Genomic DNA, 25,587 nt, shown 5'->3' on the forward strand with positions numbered 1-25,587 from the left:
GATCATTATCAAGTACCTAATCTAACTTAAATCAGCCTCTGGTTTATTTAGAAATTGCCAGTTGTGGTGATTTTTTGTTGTTGTTGTTGATATTTAGACCATTCTTCTAAATTACTGCTTTATACTCATACTTAGTTGCTTCAAAGATTTTTATTTCGAAATTTCTCTTGATCAGAACAGTTTCTTTTATCCTTGTGAAGTGTTACTCGTTTTTCTGGTGCTTTACCTCATGTCAGCATGTCTGGGAAAATATATGCTTCTGGAAGTTGGTGCTATTGAAATGAAAAAGCCAAATGAGTTATTGAAAGAGACACATGTCTTTGCAAAAATTGGGTCTTCTAGATCTGGATAATTTTGGTTACTTAGGAAAGGAGGCAGGTGAGCAAAGATTTGGTCTATCAAGTTTTTTAGTGTTGCATGACAGGAGATGGGAAAGAGTCTGTAGCAGGTAAGCAATTTTAAAAGCATCACACAAAGTATGGTGTAAGTTTTCATTGCTTTGGGAGAAATATTTGGTAGGAACTAACATCCTTCTATCAAAAAAACCCAAACAGTTCAGAGAACTGATTTTGTGGTTTGGAAGGTGAAAAAACACACTGTAAATGGAAAAATATTTTACTTGGAGTCACTAAATATTAAAGTATTGAAGTTCAGACCTCAGAGATCTAAAATTTGGGAGGAGTTCCTGCTAAAATTCGCAATGTATTTCTAAATCTGTAAGAAATCCAAAATACTTTTGTTCTTTTATTCCAACAGTCTGAATATTAGCTCTCTATACCTGACACTGCACAAGAATTAAAACTTTTGGGGTTTATATCTCAGAGAAGGATTTTGATGTGAATCATGGAATAGGCTGAGTTGGGAGGGACCCACAAGGATCACTGAGTCCAACTCCTGTCCCTGCACAGACACCCCAACAATCCCACCCTGTCCATCCCTGAGAGAGTTCTCCAAACACTCCTGGAGCTCTGGCAGCCTTGGGGCTGTGACCATTCCCTGGGGAGCCTGGGCAGTGCCTGACACCCTCTGGGGGAAGAACCTTTCCCTGATATCCAGCCTGACCCTCCCCTGACCCAGCTCCAGCCGTTCCCAGCTCCTGTCCCTGGTCCCAGAGAGCAGAGCTCAGTGCCTGCCCCTGCTCTTGCCCTCAGCAGAAGCTGTGACTGCCCTGTCTGCCCTCAGTCTCCTCCAGCTGCACAGACCAAGTGTCCTCAGCTGCTCCTCACACGGCTTCCCCTCGAGATCCTTCACCATCCTCGTGCCTTCCTTTGGACACCCTATAATAGTTTAATATCTTTCTTACATTGTGGCCCCCAAAACTTCACACAATATTCCAGGGGAGACTAATTCAGCCTAGAGCAGAGTGGGACAATCCCTCCCTGGCCTGGCCAGTGATGCAGGGCCTGGTGTCCCCAGGACAGGGATGTCCCTCCTGGCTCCAGGACACTGCAACCTCATGTCCCACTGGCCACTGACCAGGACTCCCAGGTCCCTTTCTCTGGCACTGCTTTCCAGCCTCTCATTCCCAGTCTGTCCCTGCATCCAGGGCTGCCCCATCCCCGGTGCATGACGGACACGAATCCTTTACTTGTTATTTACAGGATTCTGGAAAGTGAAAGAGTACAATTGACTGGTGGGAGGAGTATGCAGAGAAAGATAAATTATAAGGCTTGATTATTGGGGTTCAGTGGAGTTTTTGTCACCTCTTCCAACAGGACTGGAGTCACAGTGAGCCACTAAAACCAGTGTGCAGCATGACAGCTCTGGCTGTAGTACTCAGTTAAATATGTGGTAGAGTCATAAATTCGTGAGAAAACCTCTCTAGCAAATTTTACAGGGATGATTATGGTTCATTACCTGCTAGCCCTGGGATTTACTAGCCCTAGCTGCTCCAGTGCTGGGCTCATTAGAATAAAGACGAAGAGCAAAGAACTTGATGACTAATGCCCTTGATTTGCCAGTGAGAGAATGGAACGAACAGTTTTTCATGTCAGAATGCAATAATTAAAGAACTAAATTGATGCATAGAAGAGATGGTTTTGTTTTTTTGCAGCTCTTGCCCTGCTCTTATCAGAGGGAACAGTTGCTTTTCGTGGGACTAATTAAACAAAACTGAAATGCAGACAGCTCTCCTGTGAGTAGAGTCCCCAAGATAGGTTGGCCTGCTAAAGGAGTTCTTGAATTAATTTCCTCTTCCTTTACCCTGCAGCAGCAGTTCTAATTAATAAGTTAACACCTTACTGGCTGAAGGGAAATGCACTTACAAGGTCCCCCAGGAAGTGTTTGTGCTAATGAGATGGTTTTTGAGGCCACTGTACGAAAACATACTTTCAGCAACTGTCAGAAAGCTGGGAAGCTCTTGCAAGAGGTGAATGTCTTAGTTTGCACTTGAGCATTGATTTTTCTAGCTTCTCTTTTCAAGCATCAGCTCATGTCTGTCTGCCAGATGATTAGTTGCAGATGTGTTGAAACACTAAAAATACTGTATCCCTGCATTTAGAAGACTATTTTTTTCCTTATTTGCCTATAATGTGTACAGTACATGACTACATACAAGGTACAAAATCTCATGTCCTGTTTATATCTTTCTGTATATTTCTGTGAGATAAAATTGCTTAACACCTTCAAGGAACAGAGGCACCAGTCAGTGGTGAGAAGCCTGTTTCAATAGCTCACCAATACAGGCCAATGCAGAAACCAAATAATGCCCTAATTGAAACTGCTAGAGAATCCTGCATAAACAGAATTAATTAGACGATTTGGACATAGAACTAGGGTGAATTTCTTGGTTCTTCCTCAAGGTGCTTCTGAAAAAAAATGCTGGAAAAGTGGAGCTTCAAAACATCTGATTCCCTGAAAAATGACCAACAGAATAACTTCATTTCTCAACCATGATTTGATTTCGGATTGACTTTTTCAGGCTTTCCTTTCAGGTGGGATTTGAATTGTCGTGGCTAGACCTGTTTGTTATATATTCTTTCTGGAAACACATGGCAATTGTGGCTTAAAGAAGTGGCGAAAGACAAAAACATTGTAGTCTGAAAAGAGAGCGTTATATCCCACAAATCATGTTTCTTGCTTACTTTCTCAGGTAATTAAAAGTAGGCTTGTCTTCTGACAGGAATATTTGGACAAGCATTCAGGGTAAAAAGCTTTGTGAGTTTGCTTTGTAAATGTTTTTGTTAGGTTGGCAGGAGAGGAAATCCTGTGAGCTGAGGGAACCAGAGCTCCCTCCCCTCCTTGTGGCATCCTTCATGTGGTATTTTATGAGTGTATCTTAGTCTTTGACCCTTCTTCATCTGATTCATGCTCTGAGTGCTTTGGCCACTTGCTAACATTTCCAGTTATCACAAGCTGAAGATGTGTAATTCCTGCAATTTTGTTAATACTCAAAGCATTAAGCATTCTGTAGATAGCAAAAAAGGTTTTGTTTAAAATATTATAATTTGATTTGTGCAAACCTCTTGTATGCTTTCTTTATTATTTTGAGTGCTAAAAGCAGATTTTTTTCCCCCCTTTCTGATAGCCTGGGAGATGGTAGTAGGTATGGGATTCCCCATAGGGACACAGCAGAAGTGGAGTGAAACATAAATGTCAAAAATGCTTGCACCCTGCCCTGGAGACTGAACACAGGCAGCCTCAGGGGTTACCTGAAAGGAGTTTTGCTACTGTGAAGCTGGAATTTTAATGGTTTGGAGACATACAGGCCAGAACATCTAAAGTACTCCAGTTTTTCTGCAGGTGTTCTGATTAGGTCTTGAGAATAGAAAACTGTAATGCAGTTCATGGAAAGTGTGTGTTTGTTTACTTTTATGGAGAAATGCTGTTACACTTGGATATAAAACATCTGTTAATATTCTAGGAGGGAAAATAGTAGGTCTTATGATACTTTAAATTATCTTGATTGTTGGTGCCAAATTATCTTGATTGTTGGTGCCTTTCTTTTGGCGATCTGAATTATTAAATTTCATGGCTATAAGATAGCTTTGAATGCTAGTATTAGTTGAAAAAGAAATAAAGGCAGACTGAGGGAAATCCTGGTTATAATAAAGGACATGAATGTAATGTTTTTTGCTCATTTTGCTGTTAATTTTTGTTTCAAATTAGTTTGGTCTTTGTTTGAAATGCATATTCTCCGGAAGCAGTATCTCTTTTGTCATTGTTAATGTAAAACTGGATAGACTGTCTATGAAGTTTTATGTATCTATTCTATTTCAGAGTTTGGTAGTCCCTTTTGTAATTCCTACTTTAACTTGTTTATTGTTTGTTTCCTTTCTTTTCGCAAAGTGTTTCACAGGACTCTTTAACAGAATCGGAAGAGAACAAGGATGATTATATTTAAATTAAATCTATATTTTCTCCAGACAGTAGAAAACTCTACCACAGCAAGTATTTATTGTAATGGCATCTCTGATTGCCACGATGATGAATAGTTGTATTTGGGAAATCATGATATTGAGCACAGAGTGAATTTCATTTCTGTGGAAACAGCTTGTTTTCTCTCGTTTCTCTTCTCATCTTTCTTCTCTGCTATCCCTTTATGCATTTTCTTCCCAGCCAACTCAACAGAGATGGTGCCTTTTTAAATGTCAATCACAATCCAGATTTTTAAGGCAGATTCGTGTGATTATATGCCTGTTGCAGGAAAGATTATTGAAGTTTGTGTGTGCTTAATACCATCCAATACAGAACCAATTTGCATCTTGCTGAAGCCTTGGAGATGTCTCCTGAATGAAAAACATTACTCCTTAACCCCAGCTCTCACTTTCCCATTGTCTCTTACTACATGAGATTAAAGTGCAGCAGTCTGAAGGAACCAAGGAGCTTGGTGAAGGATTATAGGGTGGAGTGCCTTTTGCTGTCACATCACTTGTTTCAGTCAAGCCTGGCCTGATAGTGTGGCTTCCTCCAAGGACCTGTGATGTCCCATCAGCCCAACTACTGTACCTGGAACCCAGATCAGGGCCAGGAATGGGGAGACTTTTCTACCCCTGACCCTGTATGGGTGCTTGTGAACCACCCTAGAAGTGGGAGGCACCTGCTCCCATCAGCACTGTGCAGCAGTGGAGTACTACAGGTGACACTCTGGTCACCTTCATCATGTATTTAGTAAATAATTGGTCAAGGCACAAGTCAGGACCCCTCGTCTCACTCACCAAAAGCAGAGCTCTGCAGTTCCTAGTGCAGGTTGTGCTGAAGCATAGCTGCTCACAGCAGCCATCAGAAGGTCATTTCTTGCTCCCTGTCTTCTTCCTTTTCCTATTTTTTAATAGTTGGGCTCTCCAACCCCTTCCTCCTGCTCCTCATTAGGGTGTGGAGACTCACTGAGCTCAACTGAAGCCACTGCTTCCACGCTGGCACACATCATGTGGCTGCTGTTCAGCAGGTATGCAAGTGTGGCCTGTGGAGGATATTCCAAGGGGGAAAAGGCCCTGCTTGCTTTGCTGGTTGGAAGTGAGCTATCACCTTGTAATGGCTTTCTGGAAACAAAGATTACGGAGTACAGGTTACTGGTAATACCGATCTTAATGAGATGCAAGAAATACACACTTGTATTTGGGCCCAAAACCACCTTCATGCTTTGCAACCTTATCTGCTGAGAAAAAAAATTGAGGAGTAGTTGCTTCAAGGCTGTGACTGACAGTACAGTCAAATGAAGGGCTCCTGAATCTCTCCAGATAAAGGCTGGTTTGAATAAGGGTCACAGTTCACCTGATGCATTTTCATATGAATAGATGGTTGTCTGAAAGTTAGGTATGTCTAAGAGAGCTATTGTACTCAAAGATTTATTTCCACCAGTGATGGGTACGAATCAGTTGTAAAATTGCTCTGTGTGGTGGATTTTTTGGTTGGTTGTTGGTTTTGGTTTCAAGTAAGATACTCAGAATGCTCGATAAAAATGTGTGTTCTCTTTCTAAGGGAATGCTCTCTTAGGTGTAGGTTTGATTATGGAGAAAATTTTGGACTTTAGCTGCTTGTATTTCATATGACAAAATGTCATATGTGTCATTTATCAGATGTCATACAATATGTCATACATACAGACTTAGCCTCCAAGCCTGCTCTAAACTAAAATTCAAATCTGAAAACCTTTAGGGTTTGGGGGTAGGGTTGGTTAAAATGTTTGTAAGATTTAGAATGCCTTTACACTTGGTATGGTACCAGAATGTGTTGTGTCATCCTGGCTTCACAGTTTGGCTGGCAGGTTTCAGCTTTAAATGATATTACAATGGTCTTTTGTAAGATGCTTAGTTGGTGCATCTAATTAGAAGCAAATATATACCTGACTCCAGACAGAGATAAGAAAGAAAAGATAGTATGTCCTACTTTTGAGTGCAAAATACCAAGAAATAGAAGATTTTGTTTGGTGTAGAATTGGAGCACTAGAGTGACAAGCAAGGGAATCTATATCTCTTTCTCATAAGAAGAAAAAAAAATAGAAGCTTTAATGGTACTGCATCTTTTTCCTGAAGCTAAGGTGAAAGAACAGTAATGATTATAGTCTCTTTGTACTCAGAATCATTGGCAGAAGGCACTTTCAAGCTTCTTGCTTTAATATGCTCTTCTGTTATATCTTAACAGCAAATATTTGGAAAATAAGAGTATTTTTGTCATCTGTTAAACCAGTTCAGTTAGACTTATTTCCAGAAGTAATGCCTGTGAAGTGGGGGTGTTTTGTCAGTAAATGTATGGGTAGTTACTGTCTTCCCTGCAAGAAGAAAATTGGGAGGCTGGCATTCATTGTGAGCCTTATTCTGAAGGAGTAGCAGCGCTGTGTGTCAATCCCTACTGCTTCCAGTTCAGGAAAGGGATGGCGATCCCCACTGTTCAGGAGAACCTTGCCTAGGTGGGAACACACTTCCACTTCTGCAGTTAAGATGAAAGGAGGTGGGAAGAAGCACTCCTGTAAGTGGTACTTGTGTGGTGGCCCTGCTTGGAGCAGGGTGTTGGTCCAGAAGGCCTCAGTAGTCCTCTCCGTCTATAATTGTTCTGTGATTCTGAATAAAATAAAAATAAGAATTGAGCTACTTAATCCCAGTTCTGAGGATCTTAGGCACAGATAATTAGTTTCTACATCACAAGAACCTGGAAAAACTGTCTTCAGTAATGTTTGTGCTGCATTTTTGTGATGGCTAATGAGCATGTCTTTGTATATATACATAAAATATATGGATATACTCTTTAATTTTGTTTATGAACCTGGAGAGAGGCAGTGACCCAGTTTGCTTAGAAATGATGCCATTACCATGGCAGAAAATCACTAGAACTCTGTTTAATGGCGCTGCTTATAGTAATAACAATAGATTAATAATTATCATAATACTGAAAGTAGCTTAAGGATTTATAAGAGTCAAAAACTAGTTTACTTTGGAGTATTTTTTGATGGTTCAAAAGACGTACTGGAAGAGATGGATGGACAGCTAATTGACCAGTTTGTCTCGGTGTGAAATCTCCTGAGGCTGAAATTGGTGGACATTGTGTATCAGCAGGTAGCAGTCAGACTTGCATAAAATCAGCTGGTGTTCCCCTGCTTCATGTGGTGGCAGAGAGCCCTACAGGCATGGACTGCTCAAGACATAAGAAGTACCACCAGACCTAAGTAAGGATTTCAGCTAGCATCTCTCGGGCTTCTCAGCATCAGTAGGCAGCCTGAAAATAGTCTTCCTGTGTTGTTCCTTCTTATCATTCCCCAAAGTAGCAGCAGTATATTCGTTTACCAAAAATAAATAAATACAAAGTTCTGATCAACAGTACCCAAACTTCTTTTCACAGGAGCTGTGTTCAGGCAAAACTGTCTCATGAACTGTGTTTGAGCATTCCTTTTCTCCCTGTGCTCTACTAGGCAAGCAGTGGTTAAAGGCTCCCTTCCACATCCCTTTGCTTTGACACTGTTTGGGGACACGTTGTACTGGACTGACTGGAACACACATTCGATCTTGGCCTGCAGCAAGTACTCCGGGGAGGACCTGCGTGAAATACATTCCAACATCTTCTCTCCCATGGATATCCATGCCTTCAGCCAGAAGAGGCAGCCAAATGGTAAGCTGTCTTGCTGTCTTTATTTAATTGCAAGCTGGAACTGATTTGCAAAAATCTTAATTAGTCTTTCTGTATGATGCTGGGTGGCTTCACCCACGTCATGATACAGTTTTTCCAGTGCAGAGAATAGCAAAAGACCCAAAGGGAAACCAGATATTCTCTGCATTTTTTGCAAGGATTTTTAAGTGCAAGAACAACCCCCCCACGTCTTGCTTTTTTTCTGCCTGACACATTTATGTTGTTGTTGTACTTTTCTATTTTCTGTACCACAACTTCAGGCAACACAGTATTTTTATTTTTTGAAGTGGTAGTTCCTGAGTGGAAAGTAATGTTAATTTGGCAGATGATGTTAAGCAGGACTAGCTCTGTGTAGTAACCACTGTCTTAACCATTCTGTTAATTTACTGTGTTTACATATTGTTTTTACATATACATTCAGCACCAGTATGCTGAGGAGTTTGTAAAAATGAGAAGAGCAGAGCTGAAACCAAGTTCTTGTATAGAGCTGAGTGCTGCTTTCCCAAGAAGGGAAGCATTCAACATCCGTGCATTTTGGTACCATAAATACCCCACTACTCAACACTTGGAAGCAATTTTTACTTGTTCTGTGTTTATCATTTCCCCCTTTAATCTGTGTTGCTGCCACTGATTCTACCACTCAAATGCCGTATGTGTCTTAACACATGATATGAGGTCATTCGTTATCAGAAGCATTAATCTGTGTGATTTATGTTTAACAGCTACAAACCCATGTGGAATTAATAATGGTGGCTGCTCCCACTTGTGTTTGATGTCTCCTACCAAGCCCTCTTATCAGTGTGCATGCCCCACTGGTGTGAAACTTCTCGAGAATGGAAAGACCTGCAAAGATGGTAGGCTTTATTTTTAAAAAATCCTTTAGATTAAGCACTAAGTAGCTTCTGGAGGGAAAGGGATTCTTTCAGCTGCAGTATAGGAATGCTGCACCTTAGGGAAGGCAAATCCTGAAACCATGTATGCTTTTGCAGTACAGATAAGTGATTGGAAAATGCCCTTACATTTTAAAAAGGAAACATTCTCTTGAGGTAAGGGCAGGTTGCCTCCAGTTACAAAATTTAAGTTGCAGTTCTGTCTCTGTCACTAACTCCCTGCAAGTTTTGGGGGGCTCTGTTGTTTCCCTTTTCTTAGAGAAAAAGATACCTACCTCCTCTGTTGTCTCTAAACTGTTTCTGACATTATTGATGATGGAGTATTTGCTGATAAGATTGTACAATAACCCCTTTTTAATTTTTAAGTCTGATGTCCATTTGTTATACACACATACACCTGACATCTCTCTCTGAAAATAATCCCATGTTTCTAGAGGTGCTGAAAGCCCTAAAACTCAAGACATGATCAAGAATTAGAGCTATAAGTGCTGACCCCAAACTGCTTTTATTTTCTCATTGTGGGCAAATGTAGATGATTTCATATTGTTATACTTTGTAAGTGTAGGTTTTGTCGTGTTGAGCTGTGGTTGCTGTAGGATACTAACAGACTCAGAATTAACACTGGGAGATAATTAGCTAGATCATAAATAACCATCTTTTATGCAGATCATCTCTCTAGGACAGAAAGAAATAGAGGAAGAAACGATACAGCAGAGCTAGTGTAAATAAGCTAAATAAAATGTATACAGAAATATATTTTTAATTGGAGTTTTAGATTTTAAAAATTATTCCAGCCTTGTCAGCTGTGTTCAGAGTTTTCTTTAATTTCATGCTATTTCATGCTCTCTGCTGATTATTTTTGTGTGTCTCTGTGAACCTTGTTAAAATAAATTGCTGCTTTTATGTGAAAAGCAGCTCACAATTTAGTCTGGCAGGATTGTTTATAAGAATTTCCCCATACACAAACAAGATGTTTTTCTTCCATTTCCCTTGGTGTAAGGAGAAGCTTTAATAATACTGCTTTAGGTTGGTTGTATGTAGTCAGAATGTGACACAAATCCATGTGCTTTTTCAAAAATGCTTGATATGCACAGATAAACCCCAGTATATCAAAGTAAATTACCGAGGTAAGTAGAGGAATGGTATTAAAAATCCACCCCAGAACTTTATTAAAAGGATTTCTCATGCAGAGATATTCAGAATAATCAGTTCACTTTTTTTAACCAATTCTTATGTCTCAGAATTTATAACTGTTGCTCTCTTCTCCCACTCCCTAAACATGAGAAACCAAATTTTATGTCAGCCAAAACATGAATTTGATTTACAGAATATAAGCCCCCACTGTATTTGAAATATTAACCAAGTCGTCCAGTATGTTGTCCGCTTGTATACAAAAAACTTTATACAGGAACATTTATCTTATGCTTGTCAATAAAATGTTGGATTTTAAACCACCATTCTGCTGCTGTATGTTTTGGGAACACTCTGCCTCTGCCTTTTCAAGGAAAAATGGGTGGGAAGAGGGGAGAAAAATTGAGACTGTTTATTTAGCTTGGTCTCAGAAAGGAGACAGCACATAACCCAGATGAAACAACCTACTCAAATTATTCATCAGGTCCATTGGTTTTGTGCAGCTTTGATCCTGTGCAGGGCTAATTTCTGACATACTCATGCAGGAAGTTCAGCATTTAGAGCTGAGCATGCCCCAAAATAGTGATTTTTTTTTTTTTTTCCTCCTCTCTCCCTGAAGGGAGGTGCAGATTCCTCAGCAGACTTAGGGCTTTTGCAAGTAACCTGCAACTTTCCAGAGCTCTTCAAGGCACAGGTTCCCTGGAATTTCTTCCTGCAGTTGCAAAGCCTGCAATTATTGATTTCAGGGAGGGAGTAGAGCATAGCACTTGAGCAGAGCCAGACTAATCATAGACCAGAGTTGAAGATGGAAATCTGGACTTATCTGTGTGGGGACTTCCTTTCTAGGCTCCTCGAGGACCCCTGGGAAGTAAATTTGTTTTCTCATTTTCAGGTGTGAAGGGTGGGGGATTGATTCTAGTTTCTTGGGTTGTTTTTTTCCCCTTGTACTTGCCTGTTCTCTATATCTGCTCTGGAAGTAGAGCTGAACCCTGAGAAGTGAACATTTTTACCTCAGATAGTTTCAGTATACAGCTGTAATGCTGCAGTGCTGATTAAATCTGTGTTTGCAATTAGAATGTGTGCATGACTGTGGGAGAGACTGGTGACTGAGAAGTGAAGAAAGGTGAAAAATAGGGCTGACTTTCTCTTCTTTAAGATGGTTTTGTCTTCTAGCAGTAGACTAAAATCAGACTGGTCCCTAAACCAAATTATTTCACGGTGAAATGAACCTCTTTGAGGAGAGAGCTTCAATTCTTGCTGTTCTGTGGAGAATACTGGCCAGTGCTGGAAAGATTTTGATGGGTGAATTTTGAGTGTGTTTGTGGTGTTTGCAGTGCCTTGGCATTGACAGATGATCCTGGCAGCCAAAGGTGAGGCTGGCTGACCCTCCCTGAGCAGTTTCCATGACAACCTAGCATTTTTGAATAATCTTGGTTTATAGGAAATCTTTTTCCTCCCTTGCCTTTCTCCCAGTGCTAGTTTCTCCATTTTTATAGGGTTTTTTTAATCATACCTTAGAGGAGTTTTGCTATTTCTTGTAAGATCTGTGAATACAGTAACACACACACATTCCAATTTTGAAAGATTTCTCCACAGTGTTTCAGGAAGGGGTGATACCTTAGAATAAAATATCTATTTTCCTAATACCTGATAATAAAAATGAAAACAGTGAAGTACACTGGGATGTTTGTAAATCCCTGTCTCTCAAGTGAAACAGAGGCAAAGTAAGTTATTTCATGGCCAGATATTCCTCTCTCAGTAACAAATGAAGCAAAGAATCCTTTCTAGCACCCAGGCAGGACTCAGGTCTTCTACCAGAGAGCTTTTACCACCTTCTGTCATATTCTTGCTAATGTATTGTACTTCTGCACAACATACTGGAATTTCTCTTTTTCAGTATTGTGTGTGCTGCTGTTTTGAGTTTGGCAGTGCTGCATTTAAATGATCTTTTGATAGTTGTAAGACAAACCTGAATTTTCTTATATAAATGAGTTTGTCATTGAAGTTACATTCTTGTTAGTGCTTCAAGATCTCACTGTACATGTGTTCAGCTTCTGTCTTTGCCTGTAAGAGTTTTACTGGTGTCCTGCAGTTGCTCCTGCCAATAGTAAAACGTGGTTTAAACTGAGAAAACCAGTGATGACTTCAGCCAAGTGAGGAGTAGTTACCTCACTGAGAAAAAGCAGTGCTTCACACTTCGATTTCAGCCTTGCTTTGGCCATTCTGTTCTCTTCCAGGAAAACAGTCTTTATTTTGCCCATGGATACTCACATCCAATTTCCCTGGTAGGCTTGGAGGCAGGAAACAGAATTTTGCACTTCCCTTTGCAGCTTAGAGCTTTCCACTGCCTAATTTGCTTTGTCAGGAATAGCCAGGATCCTGGTTTGACAGCACAGATCAGGATGTTGGTTTCACACCTTCATTCTTTAATTTCTTTTAAAGGAAAGAAGAAATACATGATTAATTTCAGATGCAAGTTCTCTTACCTTTGTAGTTTTAAGGTTGAGCTCACATGAAAACCCTCTTGTTTGTATTGTTGTATCAGGGACTCTTTCACAATAGTAACTTTAAAACTGGGGAAAAACATTTAGGAGTCATATGTTTGGTCAAATGTGAAGTAATTCTATTTGGGATGTATTAATAATAGTGATTTCTCAGATACAGGGAATGCATTATACATGTCTTGGGTCTAGCACTTCTTTTGTATGCATTCCTGAGCATGTGTCTGTGTAGCTCAGCAACCACTGATGGTTTTAAAGTTCAATAACTTACAAATGACTGAGGCCTGTATTTCATTGAGAAGATGTAATTAATTGTAAAGGTTAGAAGGGCATTGGACTTAAAGCTGGCCATTGCATGTATCTTCATGCTTGCTCTGCTTCCCCCTTTCTCCCCCTTCCCTTGACTTCAACTAGCACACAGATTTAAATTATTTAGAATTTTAATAGTGAATTTTTGAGGCAAGTATTAGTTCCAGTACTAATGTAATGCACCGTCTGTGAGCTTGTAATCCCAGCTTTCAAAGTGCTTAATAAAAGTAGGCTAAAGCTCTCAAAACTAAGAGTCTGGAGTAAGGCTTATATGTCCATATTTAGACAAGTAAGGGACTTGGCTTTCAAAAAATTATTAACTATCTTGAATATCCTGTGACTTGAGGCACTGCTAAAAAGAATCTTGAGCTTAGTCCACAAGTTAAATGGTTTAGAAACAAGAGAGAGAGCTGCCTCAGGTCTGCATCTGTAGCCTCCATGTGCCCTTTGAAAGCATCTAAACCAGCTGAGGTTTGAGGTGTTTTACATGTTTGTGGCTTGTTCCAGTTCTCCTAATAAGTGCTGATAAATTTTTTAAAAGCCAGTAATAAAGTTATGCTTGCATGCAGCCCGCATTGTCTTTTTCTTTTTTTTTTGAAATATGATTCTGTACTTGTGATATTCTCTCTCTCATGCTTAGCATTAGAGGTTTGATTTTTCTTAGAGAGGCAAGGCAAGAGCTCTGGCGATCCTGCTGTCATCTTAGCTTTTGCTTGGTAACTGTTCTTTGGAGTAGAAGTGAATAAAATTGATTCTGTCATGTCCTGGCACCCTTGAGTACCTCGAGCATCTTCTGAGTGGTGATCAGTGCCTAGCCAGGTAAACTTTGCACAGCTGCTGTTTGCCACACTTTTGAGACCACCTGGGGTTCTTTTCCCTGGCTGTTATCAAGGCGGTAATGAGATTAGTCTATAAATACGCCCAGCTCTTGCATTTGTTATTTCTGCTATTGTCAGGACAAGCCTGAAGGTATTCAGTGATCTTTCCCTCAGCCTGCCTGGAGGTGTGGTGCTTCGCTGCTGCTGAGTGTCTTTTTCTAAGCGGAATGACTGCTGGTCCAACTAAGCAGCTGAGGTGTTGGTTTGCAAATGTTTGGGTAATAGCTCTGAAGTAAGCTTTAAACTTTTTATTGCCTGCTTGCAGGGCTGAGGGCTGATGTTTGATGGAGGATTGGAATGCTAGCCAAGCCCCCAGATAAAGACCATTAAATTCTTAGCTCGGGATTCCAGAGTACAACACAGGTTTGTTAGCTGAAAGCCAGTCATTTCCCAGTGCTGAGTTAAACCTTAAACACAGTGGGTTGTTCGAATAAACAACAGTGTTGCAGGCTGAAAGCAGGGTACTGAGGCTGTTGAAATGGGTCGCCTTTGGGAAGAATGGAAGGTCAATTGGTCAATTTTAAGGGTGAATTCGAGCAAGGGCATGGTCATACTGAGTTGAGTCTTTCTGGAGACCTGGCATTGGTTCTTTGCAATGACTGTCAACTTCAACCAGAACATAGAAATTATTTTAAAATTATGCCTTAAACTTTTTCTGTATATGGTAGAGAATATGTATGTTTTGAACTCTGAGGTTTTGCTCAACCTTAGGTTTACTTGATAATGCAAAAAAGATTTAATTTTTTTGTTTGTTTTTAATATGTTTGTCATTATTATATTTAAAAGGCAGGTTGGATAAATGACTGTGAACTTTCTAAGAAAATGTAGTAGGGGTTTCTTTCTTCCTTGAACCTAAATTGTATGGATTAGTTATGTGCTAAGACTTTCTATGAACATAATACATCTGTCTGCTTGAATCTTAATGCTGATTTTTTTTGTTATACTTAGTAGCAACAAATACGGATGTACATAGAGACAGCTGTGTCAAGAGTAATTGCTTCTGTAATTATAAAACCCTCCCTTTATAACAGGCCTTTTTTCCATTGGCTATGTCACATGCTTTACAGTATTTTGAAGGATACATAGGCATGTAATTACAGGTCGTGTCCCCCCCACTCCCATTAAAGCGTAAGAGTTACTCACCAGAAGAACAGTTGAGTAGTGTGTACATATATTTCTGAACACAAGGTGTTTTAGGGCAGAAGATCCCAAAGCTGATCTTGGACTACCAATCAGAAACACTTGTAATAATATCCTCAACTTCAGTTATTGAAAGGTGCTGTTTCCTGCAGCACTGTGAAAGCGTCTTGGAGGTTTTTTTAACGCATTATGCCTACTGTGAATGAGGCAATGGCTGCTCTGGCATCTCTCCAAGGTTTGGCATGCAGTGAGGTTTCATCTAGCACTGACATCAATGATTTTTTTAAAAAACAAATTTGGCATCAGACACCAAAATTCTTCTTTCATCACCAACTTCCTTACTTGAACTGTAGCTCTTTCAGTCTTCTAGCTTTATTTATACCTTTTGCGCATCAAAATCGAGACAGGGATGCAGTGTGGCTTGGCAATTGCTTATTTTCACTGTATGTTCATGCTTTTGTTTTACTAAGCCTTCCCCACCCTCCCCCTCATCCCCCATCAGTCCCTGCCAAAGCTGTCCTCTCACTCTTTGAGGAGAGCCATTGCACCACACTTTCCCTGCAATTATGCATGCATTTTTCACCTTAGCTCAGGCTTCCCTCAGGCCTGAGCTGCTCTTATCTCCCTAAGACTCCAAACTGATAAGCCAGTTTAATTGGAATGGGGTGTGGTGGTTGTTTATCCTTCATTACGTTGAAACCTGGTGGCAGAGAATAGAAAATTAAATGAAAATGAAGTAGATTAGACAGTAAGTTCAACTGTCACTGATAGTACCATTAAACATACTGTGTTGCCTATGTGAAAACATCTTCTGCAGTGCAAGCTGATCTTAGTTATTTATTGTGATTCTGACTTTTGACCCAAAAACCAGGAAGGCTTTTGCGTGCTTTAGTTCAAAATTAGTTTTTAAGACACTATTATTTATCTTCATGTCTTCAATAAGCTTGTTCTTAACAAATGTGGGAGAAGGTGATAGCCCTCCTGCTCTGCATGGTCATTGCACAATGGTCTGTTCTCAAATCTGACTCCTCCAATGAGTTTCTCAAAAGAGGTTTAGCTGTGGTGTTCTATATTACATTTTTTTCCATTTGTTGAAACATACAGCTTGTTTGTAGTGGTTGTCCTCTCACCAGCAGCAGCAGTCAGTAAATTACCTGCATAATTGGTTTCTCATCTAAGAGATTGCAGGCTATCTGTTGATTCACATAAAGAAGCATAGTTGCTGCATATCTATTTCGGTAATTTGGAGGGAATGATATGGATAGAGAATGTGTACAGCATGATACATTCTGGAAAAGGAAAGAACCACTGAATTTTCTCTGTAAACACATCTGACTTGTTCTGCAGAGGAATAAAACAGACATTGTGAGAAGCTTCACTTTTCAAGCCTTGGAATGGAATTGTCTGCTGGTACCCAGCAGTTTGGTTAGGTCCTGTGAAATCAAGGTAGCTAGACCATGTTGTTAGGAAAGGACAGACTCAGGTTCTCTATTTCCAGGATTTTTGCACAGTGTTTGCAAGGTATTTGTGTTTGTCCTGTCCCTGCAGGTGCCACTGCACTACTGCTCCTGGCCCGCCGGACGGACCTGAGACGCATTTCCTTGGACACCCCGGATTTCACGGACATTGTGCTGCCGCTGGAGGACATCCGGCATGCCATCGCCATCGACTTCGATCCCCTGGAAGGATACATCTACTGGACAGATGACGAAGTGAGGGCCATCCGCCGCTCCTTCCTCGATGGCTCGGGCAGCCAGTTCGTGGTCACGGCTCAGATCGCACACCCCGATGGCATCGCCGTGGACTGGGTGGCCCGCAACCTGTACTGGACGGACACCGGCACGGACCGCATCGAAGTCACCAGGCTTAACGGCACCATGAGGAAAATCTTGATATCAGAAGACCTGGAAGAACCCAGAGCTATTGTGCTGGATCCCATGGTTGGGTGAGGAGCTGTTTGTGAGCATTTATTAAAATATTAGTCATGTAAAGAAGATACCTCTGTCTGCTTCTATGTAGATAATGGGATGTAGTGATAAACTTCTGAGATTTCCAATTGAAAATACTGGGATTCTTTGAAAGTTAAGGCTCCAAGGCATAAGCACAGCTGCCCTATTTTGACCACCTGGGTAGTCACCTTATGTGTCTGTGTTTTACTATTTTTGAAAATATTTTTGTGGACTGCATGAATCAGCTTGTTTATTCTAGCTAATAGCACTGGTTATATCGTCTTGCTGAGCAGACTGATACAGGAATTTTGTGTGTTTACATGCCAATTCTTTCTGAATGGTTTGGGCATCCTTACCTGGGTAAGGAAATATTTTTTGTTTAGAAATGTAACTTTCTGTGTGCTATATGGTTTTGTGGAAGAGTAGAAGAAGCGATAAGAATATTGGAGGTTTGGATTAACAAGGTTTTGTTTCCTTTGCAGGTATATGTACTGGACTGACTGGGGAGAAATCCCAAAAATTGAGAGGGCAGCATTGGATGGCTCAGACAGAATTGTGCTGGTGAACACCTCACTTGGCTGGCCAAATGGGTTGGCTCTGGATTATGCAGAAAGCAAAATATACTGGGGAGATGCCAAAACAGACAAAATAGAGGTTTGTAATTGTACCTGCATTTTTTATTCCATGAAGTTATAGAATGTAGTTTTGCTTTTCTAAGTGTTCATATTCTGATACATCCAGAAAGGGTGATGGGAACAACAACTCTGTTGTTCTCAGCCTTTGGGCAAGATACTTTCTAGTCTTCCCTCATTTTTTTTGTGTAAAATAGAAATTATATCCATGTAGTAGTACTGTCTTTATAAGAATGTGTGATAAGGACTTGTCAAATAAGTAAATTCTTAGGTCATCAGGGGGAAAAGCTTTTTACTGGGATTAATATGTTGTTTATAAAAATATATCTTTCATTCTTTGCATTGCTCAGTTTAGAGCCTAGTAAAGCATATTTTTAAGAACTAAAACTTATTTCTCATATAATTATTTATACTTCCAGAAATCCTTTACACTTTACATCTTCTTTGCATCTACCTTTTATTAGAGTTTCAGCAAGAGCATAAAGTTTTCCTCTTTTTCTGATATGTTCAGTTGACACTTTTAATTTTAAGAAAGAGGCACTTTTTCTTCTCTCCCGCATTGAAAGTCTTGTGTTTATTTTGCTGCGTAAGAGTCGTGAAACAAATTTGATGTTTATTATCTGTCAGTCTTTGAGAAGAGTGTTGTTTAGCATTTAATCAGTTTGCTGTCAAAAACTTTTGTTGGAAGCAGAAGGCTTGACTATTACCTGGTGCACAGGTGTGCCTTTGCTATATCCTGGTAGGTTTGCTTTCCATTGATGAATTATGGCTTTCCTTGATGATTCCTAACCATGGCAAATAACTTTTAGCGCTTACCATATTAGGCACAATCATATCTCTTCTAACTTACAAAGTTGCTTTCATTTATTTATAACTACAAATAAGTGAAGGTGAGGTCACAGTCACGTGCTGGCCGGTCACGTAAGTGTTGGTTCTCCTTGAGAGCCAAAGTAACTCCAGTCCTGCAAGGTGAGTTGCTTTGAAGCACTCCTTGAGAGAGCCTCAGGGAGCAGAGTTTTCTTTGTCCTGAAAACAAGATTTATAGTCTGTAATTCACCTATTATTACATCAGCTCTGAGAAAAGAGGAGAAAATAGTCTGTGCGATATGTAGAGATTGATTTATAACAGATTAAGCGCTTCAGCACTGATACTGTCTCAGCCTTGGATGTATTTTGCAAAAGGAAAGTTAGGCATTCTTCACCCTCGTGTTTGCCAGAACACTGAGATTCCTTATTCGTTAATAATGATTCTATTCAGTGCTGGATCAGTTTGTGGCAGAAATTTTCATCTAGATCAGGCATGAGCTCACTGCTGCAATTCTGTCAAACTGGCTAGAACACATCATAGAATGTTTATGCCAACATTACTGTGTCTGTGGCAGGACAGAAGATATCTGATTTGGCACAAAGGTTTTTGGGACAATTTCCATTTCATTGTTCTTAAATCATTGTAAGCCAGCAAGATGAATTTGTTCCAGGTTGTCATGTAACATCTAGCCAGGGCATCAGAAAAGATATATCCCCCTAAGATTCCAGAGTTTCTAGTTATTTTTTGCTATGAGTCTCCAAGTGTTAAGAGTTATAATATCACTGCTGCTGCTTTTTATAAAAAGTTAACATTTGTTAACTCTTATCAACTTGCAATAAATCTTGAAATAGTCTGGTTAAAACCTTTAAAACAACACAGAAGAAGTTCTCCCACAGTTTTTTTTCGGTGCTTTTGGATTTTAGTTTTGTTTGAGGATGTGGGTTTATATTTTTTGATTCCTGAAGGTGTTCATTTAGGCATATGTGACATAGATCTATTAAGTTTTGTGTAAGCTGACAAACACTTCCCACACAAACACCATTTTTGACAGAAGATGTTGCTCCTTGTAACTAATGTGAGGTGGTGGGTGCAGAACGAACAAAAGCAGATGTGATAAGTTGTGGAAATTACTGTAAATGTTGAAAGCTTAAATGTGTTACTAGGAAGACTTCATAAGTTTGTGGAAGGGAATTCCACTGCAATTTAGTGGCAAATAGAATTGCTTCTGAACTACAAATCACTGAGCGGTAAAATGCTGTAGAAGGAAGGAGTCTTCTTGAAAAGTTTCTGGATGCATTTCCTTTAGTTATGCCGTTCTGTGAGTGTAAGCGTTATTATTCTCTGAGAAAGGATACTGGGGTGGGTAGACCTTTGGATGGAACCCATACAGCCTCTCTTCTCCTGTGTTGAGGCCATTCTGTCATATTCTTCCCGAGATGCCATGTTACTGCTTGCTAACTGCACTTCAGAGGGGCAAACAGGGGTTGAAAATCAGTGACGCAGTAGTGATCAGCACACGTGTTCAGTGTGGCTCCTTGAGTTAGCTAAACATGGAAGGGCTTTACAGGATGAAGTGGGGATGTCCATCCTAGAGAATGGTTCAGTCTAAAGTGGATTTTTTTTTATCCATACCTGTCATGATTTAGGAATGGTGCTCCCCAATTTAGTATTCCCACTGAGACTCTCCAAACCATGCACCTCTCACTTCCCTGTACAGGATGGAGAGGAGGATTGGAGACACGAAAGGCAAGGATCATTGGTTGAGATAAGAATAATTTACTGAAAACAGCTATAAGAAAACTATCAGTAATATCACAATAGTAATGACAGAAATTATTCACTCTGAATATCCCTGACAATAGGTAAAACTGGATGGCTCCCTCTTCCCCTGCCACATTTCCTCACACAAGTACAACTCTCATTTCTGTAGTCAATGACCATCCCCCCAAGGTGTCTGTTGACTTTGTTTAGTCCATGGCTGTGGGTTCTATCTGTCCCAAGTGTCTTGCAGGACAGGAGAGCTGGTGTGATGTTGGCTGGTTGCAAATTACATGAGGAGGCCATGACTGGTGTGTCTGGAGCAGTCCATCTTCATTGTCCATGGGAGTTATGGTATGCAGTGGCAGTGTCATTTAGCGGCCAATATTATACAGCTCAACATCACGCATTATTCTCATCCAAAACCAAATCCCCTCCCTGAGATACCTATTGTTTCCCCATCCCTTTGCATCATCCACCAAGTGCACCGCAGTCCCTGAGCAAAACCAGTCCCATGGATGGGTTTGCCTTTCCTTGAGGCAGAACTGATCCAAACTGTTTTCCCTAACACATTCCTTACAGGCACCACAAGGACTTTATCCCCCTCTACAGAACGTGGAGGTTTTGATTGGGCAGGACCAGCTCAACTGGTAGAGCCTCTGGTTTTAACTAACCAGCTGGCCTTTGCTAAATGTAGATCCCTATCTTAATCTATGATGGCTAAAATTCTACTAACATTTCAAGTTTGCTCACACTGCCTACTCTCCAACAACAACCAGGAGATTTGCTGCACTTTCCATGCCCTCACCATCCATTTTTAATATCTGTGTAATAGAAGATGATTTGGCCTTCATTAAATGTTTTAAACTTACATTTGAAGAAAGGACACTTGGCATAGGTGCAATAAAGGAAGGTATTTGTGACAGGATCCAAAGATGAAACTTGGAATTGGACATGAAGGCATCAGAATCAGTGCCCGGCCCCTGCTTTACTTTATGTGTTTGTGTATAGTTGAAAAAGGGGGTAAAAGCAGGAGAAACACATTTGTGTACTTGCCTCCATTGCCTTTAAATAGTTTTTCATACATGATTTTTCGTGTTTTGTTGTTGTTGTTGGGTTTTTTTGCCTTTGTATGTGGGATTCCTCAGAGCCGTTATTTAATTGCAATGCTACCAAACTGAATGTCATTCTTGCAAGCCATGTTTCTGGTTTGTTTGTGCTACATATTTGCTTTTATTATTTATTTTTTACCCACTGATTCATGCTGTGCTGTTCTGGAGCCCCCAGACGATAATAAAGCATCAGCAGGGGTTAATGGAGACTGGTAGGGGGTACAGCAGGGAGCTTTTGTTCCCATTTTATCTGGCAGCCTGCAGCAGGCAGAAGCAGGCTGTGGCTCAACAGCTTCGTCATTTATCTCGGTCAGGTTTCACTGCTGATAAACTTCTATTGAAATGGATGGCTGCTATTGTGCTTACCAGTGGGGAAGATTTCTCATTGACTTGCTACAGGTTTAAAGCATTTTCCTGCCGTGCTATGAGGTTAAAAATGTATGATCTACTCTGTTGAATTGGTCTTGTGTTTTCCTGCTCTAGTGAATATTTGTGTTCTTGGCACGTACGCTACCTGTTTTGAGGCATAGGTTGGATTTTTAAATGGTCAGCAAAGCTGGTATTGATAAAGCAATTATAAATGGCTGCATGCATGTGTGGCTGTGTGTGTTAAGGGGAAGTCATGATTATATGGCTGATTTCTCATCGTTTTTCAATCTCTGCTTCATTTTTCTTTATTCATCCTCTCCTATTCTCCATTCTCAGAACAGGAGATGACACCCACTAACACCTACTAGTGGTGAGTGTAAAGAAAGGATCTGCCTCCTGCTCAGATCCAACCATTATCTAATGATTTTTGAGTGCAGCTCTAACTTGAAGTGTTTGTGCATTCCCAAATCTATTAGCAGTGCCTGGCATTACTGTGTCTTATCCTCATGATTATTATGGAAAATATTGCATCCTGCTGTTTTTCAGCTTAAGTACACACAAGTGTTCAGAGCCCAGCCTTGCTGGACAACAGAAAACAGATACTTCTAAGACTTTTTAGAGCACAGAAATCTTGAACAGAGAGGACATTTTTGTCTTTGACCTAGGAGCTAATAGCCTGGCATCTAGAGAATGCTCTAATTCATATTCTAATCCTAAAATTGCAGGGCTATATTTTCCTCCGATGACAACTCCCTCAATTTTACTGCTACCCTAATAAGGAAATTTTGTTTTCTATGTATACACCATTTATTTTCTGACTGAGAATTTTTGTCTCATGCATTAGTCTTTGTCGAGTGAAATGCTAATGACTTGCAAGCCTGGTTACTGATCCTACCCCATCCAGCCTACTTGAAGCACAGGTTTGAAAACTGAGAAGCAGAATCCATCCTGTTCCTAGCTCTTGAACCCAGTTGTTTTTGTGTACTTGCATTAAACCTTTGCAGGTATGAGAAGTAAGGTTGTTGAAACAAATACCTGAAGTTGCTTTTCTGTTCACTTTTGCTTTGGATAGCTGTGGCACTTGGGAATTTCATTCAACAAAAAACAAGTATGTGCTGTAGAGGGTAGGGACAAATCCCTGTACTCCATCACAGTTTCAGAAGTTTAAAGCTTATGTTGTTAGGGTATTTCCAGCTATTTCTTAACACCTACTAAGCCTGTATTAAGAAAAAAATACTGATTTTTGAAATTAGTGGTAGAGTAAGGATTTTTTTTTTTTAAACAGTGTTAATTTATACTTGGTATAATTTTCATTTGAGAGGTTTCTTTTGAACTTCTGAATGAATTTTGTGATGCTGACCAAGATAGTAAAACTATATTAAAAAACAAATGACAGACAACATATTAGCAAGGTCTCCTGACTGTCGAAGAGCTGGATACAAGGATTTGAATGGTCCCTTATCACGGACTCCAGTGCTGAGTCAAGGCATCCTGGCATTGTAAGCTTGTCATTATTTGGAAAAAAAAAAAAAATTAAAAATCCCTTTTTTTGCTTTGGCTTTTGAACATGGGGCTACAGAATTGTCACTTAGAGATGTACCTTTTCACAGAATCGTAGAGTTGTAAAGGTTGGAAGGGACCTCTAGAGATCATCTAGTCAACACCCAGGTGTTTTAGTGTAAAAATAAAAAAGAAGAAAGATTTAGAACATTCAAAGTTAACTTTTTATTACTTTTGATAAATTGAGACTATCTAAACAAAGTTCAGATGTGAAAAGTATGATTATTGAGACCTTACATTATAAGCCTCTTGTGCTGAGGAGTTCTCCAAGAAGTCCTGAGGAATCTGCTATCCACAGCCTGTCATGCTTTGTGGCACAGAGAGAAGTTCCTAGCAAAGAGGATACTGAGGGAAGCTTTTGGGGAGATGGAACCAGAACTCCTGCCCAAGAGTAACCTGACTCTCTGATCTGAGTTCCAAACATGGTATTTTTCTAAGTGAAATTACTACCCTAAAAATTATGTGGAGAAGACTTTGGCATTCAGTTTTCAAATGGCTCTTGTGTCATAGATCTGCAATTCATCCTGAAATCCATAGTGGGTTTCATAAGATGTAGGTACATTCAGCTCATTTAAGTTCCCTTGTGTTGCCTTTATAAAAATGTTGGAAATCAGCACTTCCACACTGTTTAATGTTTAGAATAGATTAGATGACTCCTACTCTAAAAGCACCCCTTTTTTTCTGTTACCTCTAAGGAGAGCCTGGAATGGCCATGTCAGAGGCAAGTACCCACACTCGCGACCCATTTAAGCAGAAAGCTATGCTGACTGCTCACCTTGAGAATTCAGAGATGTTTCTTACAACCTTTGCTGAAAGGTGAGCAAAGTTTTGCTGCTGGTTTGCTGCTGATAGCTCTGAAAGCCTCATGGTCCCTATGGCCCAGCATGCAGCTGCTTGGAGCATAACTGTTGGCTCTACATTTGTATGTCTTACATGTTTCCCGGATTTTTCACATTGGAGTTAGGAAACTGTATTTTGGTTTACGCAGGTGTCTCACCTAGAAAGCAACAAGCCTCTACTAGCAGCCAGTATCGGCTACCTAAGGGAAAACACTGAAATCCCTCACACTGACACAGCCAGAGCCATCAGCTCACCTGAGTCTGACATACTTAAAATATTTCATGGCAAGCTGGGGAACAGTGTGAAGAGGTACTGAGAGATACTGAACTGTCATCTGTGTTTCTGATTCAGCTGAGTATTGTTTGAGCCCACTATTGTCCTTTATTCTCCAAAATTCTGGCTTTGTTTTTTTCCCTTTTTCACAAGCTGCTGAGTTGCATTACTGTACAAAACCTTGTACTGGTCTTGGACCTGGGCTTCTTTGGAAGTATTCACCTGACCTGCAATCATTCTCAATAATGATTTAGCTTTCTTCACACAGGCTTCTTACTTTGCTGTGAGATTTTGTAGTTTTAACATGAACATCTTTTCTGGTACCATGCATGATCTTGTGGTGTCGTGGTGAGTCTGTGGAAAGAGGTGGAAAACCAAGCTCTTGGACATGCAAGACCCTTGGAATTGCAGTGATTTAGTGAATAGGAGCAATTGAATCAACCTGGAAGCTTACTGCTACCAAAGGTGAAAAGTATCCCATAACTAGCTGAGTCACTACACTATTCACTGAACCACTTGGACCTGGTAAAACAGTAGAAAACTTTCCACATTTTTTCCCCCTATAAAAAAATCAATTATACTCGCTTATTAAAGAGTCTGGAAAACATCAGGTTAGACAGAAAACAAATGAGAAGAAACTTTCTGGGCAAGGCACTGAAAGAAAGAACCTTGGGAAACAAGACCACAGAGGCTTTTGCCAATAGGCAAGAGCATCAGGAGTTGTTATGACGAACGTAATCTCGTAAAACTGTTCCCCCAAACCCAGTGTGAGTTTTCAGGTTGGTTTTGGCTAGGGTGGTTTGTGTTCTGCAAAGTGTTGTGTATAGCTGCCCACATGTCTTAGTTGCTAAATAATAAGTTGCAAAATGCATTCATTAGTTTCCTTTGCTGCCCCCTCAGCCTATGCCCAGGTAACAGAACACTCCCTGACTGTGGCCACTCCACCCTATGGATTGCATACCAGAATTAATCTCCATAGTAAAGCATTTTAGCCACCTATTTTACCACTGAATCTTTTCAGAGGTGCTTCTCTTTTTTTTCCACATGAAAATCTCCTCATTTATCGTTTAGCTCATTTTTTTTTGTCTTAACCTGTTCTTTACAAATGCAGGGGTATTTTTGTGTTGCATGAGATTGCCTAGGAGATGTCATGTGTGACTGTCACAATGGTTCTACAATCTTTTTGTTGCCTACTTGTCACTTTACCTGACTTGAACCATTTCATTAAAAGCAGAACCACTTGTTTCTAAAATTAAATTCCATCACAGAGAAAACATTTCTGCTGTTGGCATTGATCAGTGAGCTAAGAAAGTTGTCCTTTTGTGAAAGAAATTAGCTTATAGCAGTGTGTGTAGCCTGATAGAAAGGGTATTTATGAA

General features: G+C 40.2%; 1 protein-coding gene across 2 annotated transcripts in view; it reads left to right on the forward strand.

Annotated features, from left to right (window-relative positions):
- Positions 1–25,587, forward strand: part of LRP6 (LDL receptor related protein 6) — a 122,477-nt gene that overhangs the window by 54,985 nt on the left and 41,905 nt on the right. For both annotated transcript variants that reach the window (XM_033057990.2, XM_033057991.2), the window contains exons 4-7: positions 7,844–8,040; positions 8,781–8,912; positions 16,456–16,852; positions 17,339–17,510. In XM_033057990.2, the coding sequence (XP_032913881.1) occupies positions 7,844–8,040; positions 8,781–8,912; positions 16,456–16,852; positions 17,339–17,510 (898 nt within the window). The remainder of the gene's footprint in view (positions 1–7,843; positions 8,041–8,780; positions 8,913–16,455; positions 16,853–17,338; positions 17,511–25,587) is intronic.

The sequence above is a fragment of the Catharus ustulatus genome, chromosome 4 (genome assembly GCF_009819885.2).
Source record: "Catharus ustulatus isolate bCatUst1 chromosome 4, bCatUst1.pri.v2, whole genome shotgun sequence".
NCBI classification, from domain to species: Eukaryota; Metazoa; Chordata; class Aves; order Passeriformes; family Turdidae; genus Catharus; species Catharus ustulatus.